The sequence below is a fragment of the Tupaia chinensis genome, unplaced genomic scaffold (genome assembly GCF_000334495.1).
Source record: "Tupaia chinensis unplaced genomic scaffold, TupChi_1.0 Scaffold144336_1, whole genome shotgun sequence".
NCBI lineage: Eukaryota > Metazoa > Chordata > Mammalia > Scandentia > Tupaiidae > Tupaia > Tupaia belangeri.
The window spans coordinates 1,199,125-1,205,739 of record NW_006204194.1 but is presented as its reverse complement, the minus strand read 5'-3'; the positions used below and the strand labels follow the sequence as shown (position 1 = coordinate 1,205,739).

Sequence of the window (6,615 nt, the reverse complement as noted above, 5' to 3'; positions counted from 1 at the left end):
CCTTCCGCGGCCCCCACCCCCCCCCACGCACACAAGTGCATATAGCCTGTAGCAAAAATAAAACCAAAATTAATCCACAGTGAAGAGAGTCTAAAGAGTAGCTAGCATTGGGAATCAGCAGTTAGCATAATGGCTATGTCGCTGGATTCCCACGTAGTCGACCGCGGTTCACATCCTGGACCCAGTGGGTTAGAACTCACGCCGGGCGCGTGTGCGTGCGTGCCCAGGATCCTGAGAGGAGAATGGAAGAGAAGGGATTGCGGTGTGACCATCCCCCCTAGGGGGTGATTTCTTGCTTTCGGTCTCTATGTCTCTCTCTGTCTGTCTGGTGAGCGCACGCACCGTTGCAAAAAATCTCTAAAAAAAAAAAAAAAAAAAAGAGTAGCTAGCATTGTAGTAGGTGTTATTGACAACAATGAGGCAACAGAGCCCAAGGTACTGGAGATATTCTAAATCTTAACCCAGGTAAAGAATGCATATGTAAAAAAGTAAGCTGAACCGTTGAAATTTGGGACCAGCAGACGGTTATGTCGTGGGACTCCCATGTAGTTGACAGTGGTTCAAGTCCCAGGCCCAGTGGTTTAAAACTCATGCAGGGTGCATGTGCATGAGTGCCCAAAATCCTGAGAGGAGAATGGCGAAGGGATTTCAGTGTGACCATCCCTCTGGAGGATGAGTTCTCTTTTTCTGTCTTTCTGTCTCTCCAGCGAGCACATGCCCTCTACAGGAAAAATCTCTCTCTCAAAAAAGGATATGTGCACAGCACTGTATACCTCAGATTAAAAAAATTTCTTTCTAACAGAAAATATGGATGTCAAGCGTATATATCTTTCCCCAAAACAAAATAACTCCTATAGAAAGCTTTGCTTTGTAAGCAGAGTCAATACAAGTCGTAGGCTACTGAAGATGAAACAGCATTTTGCATTTGTTTCCTCCTCAAGTGTGAGGAACCTGGGCACATTTTAATGTTGAGTATAGAGAGGATGAACATCTGGCCAAGTTAAAAAAAAAAAAGTGGTAGAGGAGATGGAGTTAGGAGACAAAGAAAATGTAAAATGAATAGGACATGGGATGGATAGATGTCAGACCTGATTAAGAGAGAGGAGCCTGAGGACTCAATGGGGTGTTGCCAGCCTTCTAACCAGCTTGGATGCTGGCCCTGAATAGGTAGTTTCAAGGCTGTTCTGACATAACTCAGATAGCAGAAGGGAAATGAGAGAAATAGGGGAGAAGTCATCCATTGCATACATATTTCACTTCTACTTATTCTATTGCCAAGAACTAGGCATCTGGTCACACCTGGTGCTCAGGACTGAGATGCTTGTGTCCAAGGAGAAAAGCAATTGGGTTCTGGTTACACTGCCTCAGGCTTCTCTACTTAACAAATCAGAGAGATGGTAATCTGTATCAGTGTTTCAGGATGTAATTAGACTGATATTTAGTTCAGTGTCTGGCCTGTAGTATCAGTAAAAGTTAGCAGTTAGTATTATCCATGTAATAATATTAATCATAATGGATAATAACATCACATACTTCCTTTCAGACTTGGAAAAAGGAATCTAAAATTTAGAGGCAGTGGCCCCTCATGGTTGGATGGTTGCTATGATATCACCTAACCTGCTCCTGACCACCTACCTGCACAGGTGCCATGTGAGAGGCCTCCCTTCACCATCCATAGTTCCTGTCCATGCTCCAGCAGGTGGATCAACTCTGGTTTGGGAACCCAATGGCCTATTCATGGAGAAAGAAATAGTTTAGGGATATTTTGATGGAGAATGAAACTACTCCATTCTGCCTGGGACCTCATGACCAGAGCCAGAACATGAATGAAGCTGGTCCCAAATTAAATAATATACTGATCTGACACCTTCAAACCAAAGGCATTGCTATGGAGTAAACTGTGTCCCCCACAACAAGGTATGGGTAGAAACTCTAACCCTCAATGTGACTCTAAATGAAGATAGGGTCTTTTGGAGGTAATTAAGGGTAAATAATGTCATTAGGCCCTATCTGACAGTACTACAGCCTCTCTCTCTCTGTACCACGTGAGGACACAATGAGAGGCCCTATCTGACAGTACTACAGTTCTCTCTCTCTCTGTACCACGTGAGGACACAATGAGAGGTGTGCAAACCAGGGAGAGAACTCACAAGGAACCAAATGGGCTTGATCTTGTACTTTCCAGCCTCTGAACTGTCAGAAAATAACTTGATATAAGCCACCCAATCTATGGTACTTTGTTATGGCAGCCAAGGAGATGGAGACAAGCACAAGTCTCATTCTCAGATTTCAACTGCTGTGGAGGGCAACACAATATTCATTGCCCTTGGCCTCCAGCTATGGAGGCCAACACTGTTCAGGTGCATAACACTTTCAAACAGCCGTCGACACTGTGGCAGAGAGCCTCCCCCAGAAATTATTTTTTAATGCATCTAAGTCATTGGTTCTTGTACCCTGTGCTTCAGAACCATGAGGGGATGCCGATTACTACCCAAACCAAATCTCCCCCATAAGACTCTAGTGCCCAGAGAAGGTTGAAAACCACTGACTAAAATAAATTGGTGAGTGCATCTTTCAATAGTCTGAAGTAGGCAAGTAATCTAAGCTGGTTCTCACTGTGAAGAGAAAGCCTTTATTCCAATGTGGGAAGAGAGGGCTGCACAAAGGAGTCTACCGCAGCATCCTGCCTCTCTGTGAGGGAGCCGATCTGAGAAGGCAGAAGCCTGGCCAAGCGAGAGGGAACAGAAGTCTTGGCATCCTTGATGGCAGCACTGGGCTGCTGCATCCAACAAGCACACAGGGAGTCACAGGAAACCACACCTGGAGCTTCTCATAGGTGAAGTATATTTCCTCCCAGATGAAGCCAGTTTGATCTCTTTTTCTGCTACACACAACAGAATGCATTTTACTAGAAATAGGGAGTAACAAAGAGGAGGATTCTGAATAGAAACACAATAAGAGAGCCACAAGGACCCATAGAATGTCATCGGAAATTGTGATCCACAGACATGTCTCAGTAACATTCACTAATGTGACCATTTGCCTGGCTCTGGACGGCGCTGTAGAGAAGATCAATCTGACATACCCTAGGATCTGCCAGGAGTTGAGTTCCTTGTCACCTCATGGACTTTTCACATGCTGGTTCCTCTGCCTGGAACACTGTGCCCCTCCTCCACTTCCTTCCATATAGCTAACCCCTACTCGGCCCTCAGGTCTCAACTCCAGCATTGCTTCCTGAGATCCTTCTCTGAAGCAGCATGATAGGTTATGACCACTGACTGTTTACTCCTAATACCCCTCACTTTACTTTCAATAGCTCACCTCAGTTGTCATCTATAGACTGACACCTACTTGCCAACTGAACTCCAAGTGATAGGTCTGGATGGCACACATGCACAGTGTGCTATAACTTCTAAAGACCCATTACTCTTAAATACTGTATTCTAAAAGAAAACCTATTTTGTTGTCATAAATGGGAAAGTCAATTTCACTTCTTACAAATAGAAGAAGACATCAGGACCAGCTGTTAGCATAATGGCTAAGTCGCTGGACTCCCATGTAGTCAACTGTGGTTTGAGTCCCGGACCTGGTGGCTTAAACTCACACTGGGCATGTGTGCGTGTGTGCCCAAGATCCTGAGAGGAGAATGGAGAAGAGATTGCGGCGTGGCCATCCCCCCGGGGGGTGATTTCTCGTTTTCTATCTCTCTGTCTTTCTCTGTCTGGCGAGCACACACGCCCTATAGGAGAAACCTCTCAAAAAAAAAAAAAAAACCACTGTGCTGATCCGAGATTTTTTTCATGACAACATCAGTAGGCTGGACAGTGAAGGTTAACAGAACAGCTTTCTGAGGGTGTCCACATCCATTATTTGAGGACAGCCCCATGCATCCTCTGAAACCATCTACTAGCTTAATAGAAGGTTGAGGCCCAGCCTCAAGAAACAAGTAATGATCATGCCTTCTTATTATTATTATCATTAGAGGGCCTTATCTTGAGACTGTGTTATTTAGGAAGACAGCTGAGGGGAACTGATGACAAACACTTCCTGAGGGGCACCTGACTCACCTCTTCTCTGAGAACAGCCATTGTCCACAGCCCCTGCCAACAGGCCTATGTAAATAGCTTCACACCTATGGATTCTGAAATAAGGACTTCAAATTAAGATCAGAGTATGCTGGCACTAGGGTGAAGCTTTGTATTCAGAGGATTATGTTTCTATCCCACCAATCCATCATGCAGGCACAAGGAGACCAGGCAGGTAGAAACAGGACCAGAAAACTGCAGGAACTGTGGGGAGGAAGGATTTTCTTGGAGACCACACCTTATAGCAAAAACCTCTCCAAAAATATATTTTTTTTTCCACAGAAAATCCTTCTGTGAAAATCCCCTTCTGTGATTTTCGTGGTCAGCCAGGATCAAGGAGGCCAGGGTTCCCCAAGAGGTAAGAGATGAACCATTACCTAGTGAGACCAGAAGCCCACAGGTCTCCAGCATCACCTCCTGGTACAGGGTCCTCTGAGCCAGGTCCAGCTGTCTCCACTCCTCCTTAGTGAAGGTCACAGCCACATCTCTGAAAGTCACCAATGCCTGGAAAATCAAACAGAAGAGTGCTATGGGCCTTGTGCTGTAGAATGGGATGAGAGTCACTTGGTCATTAGTGAAGGTACAGATTGACCCAGGCATGAATCACTGAGACCTTCTGAAGGTCCAGTTTTGTGCTGGGCCCAAGGAGGAGGCAGATAATGCCCTTGGACATAATACAACTGGGCTGAGAAAAGACTCCCAACGCCATTAAGATGACACAGACACTGGCAATCCCCTGAGGACTGTGGAAGGCAGGAGACAGCATATGCTCAGGGACATCAGATGACCAGGGAGAAGTGACCATAATAATAGGTCCACCCAAAATAGCAGCAGCAGCAGTTGAACCCACTAGTCCTCAGGTATTGTGTACCTGCCTAAGCAGAAGGGCATTGCACTGTGGCAAAGCAAATACAGGTGTCCAGCTCTGCCGTGAGACCCCTGAAGTTTGAATCAGGCCTCTTGAATCTAACACTCCTCAGCTATGTGACCATGATGAGCGTATTGTTTTTTTTTTCCTAAGCCTCAACTTCCAAATCAGTACCATAATCATTCCTCTTTAACCAGGTAGTTCTGAGAATAAAAAAAATATTCAAAAGGCAAACAATGGAATGACTGGCATAAATAAGCACCTGAAGCATTTTGTAATTTTTATTAATCTTCCCACAGCCCAGAGGTAAATACCATTATTACTTCCATTTCAGGCAGTTTTAGAAGCCACCCACAGTCTCACATTTTAGGAGAGGCAGGATTTGAATGTCTGGTAAACGACCTCACAAAGTTGCCGGAAGGTGTGCAGGTGGACGTGAGAAGTACTGTTCCTAAGTAGAACAGCCAGGAAGACTACCCTAGGAAGTGACACTGATGCACAGGGAGTGGAGGGCAGCCTTGCAGAGGCCTAGGGACGGCGTTCCAGACAACAGCAAGACCAAGGTTGCAAAAATGGGAAAGAGCTGACCAGCCAGTGGTGTGGTGGTGAAGACAGCTGGATCCCCCATTTCCAGCTGTGTGGTTCAAGACCTGGAAACACACAGTGTTTGTGTGTGCCCAGAATCCTGAGAGGAGAATAGAGAAGGGACTAAGACATGGCCATCCTTCTGCTAGTGTGTGTGTGTGTGTGTGTCTTTCTCGCTTTCCCTCTCTCTGTGTCTCTCCCTAGTGAGTGCATGCACCCTGTAGCAAAGGAACAACAACAAAAACAAAAAACGGGGGGATGGGAGGGAGGTGGTGCTGTGCAAGTTTGGAAATCCCAGGTTGGAGGCAGAGAGCAAGAAAAGCAAAGTAGCAGAGCGGTGGTGGAAAGAGCAGATTAAGCAGAGCCCTGGGGGCCATGTTGGGATGTATTAACAAATGTGGCGGGATTCCCTGAGGAGGACACCTATGCATCCATCAACCATCTATGAGCACAGTAAGTGCACCCAGCCTGTTCTAGGTTTTCGGACAGTCAGCTTTAGATGGGACAATCAGGAGGAGGGCCTCTCTAAGAAGGGGGCACTGAGAGAAGACGAGTCTAAAATAGAATGCGACGAGTGGAGGACAAATTAGTAAGACAAGTCCTGACAGCGACCAATGCTACGAAAAGGGCAGAGGGCCTGTGTTTGCACCCAAGCGGTCACCACATTCTCGCACACGATCGCCACCGAGCTTTTCATCGGCCCACTTCCCACATGTAACTAAATGCCTTAGATAGGAAACAAATTCACTGCGCCAGGACCAACCCGCAGCTCTTGCCCTTCACAGAAGATGGCTCTTTAACCCGGTCTGCCATCTTTCCTGCCCTACGGTAGCAGCCGTTCCAAAAAACGCTCCTCGGCCTCTCCCCCGCGGCCCTTAGCTTTGGCGAGACTAGAGCCCAGAGGGTCAGATTCGCGATGCAAAACCCGCGCACCGCATAAAGGTACCCTCAGCCCTGGGAAAACGTAATATCCCAGGCTCTGCCTCAGAAAACCAGGGCCGAAGGCAGCGAGGGGCGAGCTCGCGGTCCGCCGTCCACACGGTGGCGTCCAGCCACTCCCAGCCGCAGCCCGCGCGG

General features: G+C 46.9%; 1 protein-coding gene across 1 annotated transcript in view; it reads right to left on the bottom strand.

The window, feature by feature from the left end:
• The window catches only part of ZNF550 (zinc finger protein 550), a 9,091-nt gene extending 3,556 nt beyond the window's left edge, over window positions 1–5,535 (bottom strand). Inside the window, exons 1-2 of the mRNA XM_014583534.2 lie at window positions 4,463–5,535; window positions 1,636–1,731 (exon numbers count right to left, since the gene is read on the bottom strand). Of these exons, the coding sequence (XP_014439020.1) occupies window positions 1,636–1,731; window positions 4,463–4,685 (319 nt within the window). The 5' untranslated portion in view covers window positions 4,686–5,535. The remainder of the gene's footprint in view (window positions 1–1,635; window positions 1,732–4,462) is intronic.
• Window positions 5,536–6,615: the final 1,080 nt, after the last annotated feature.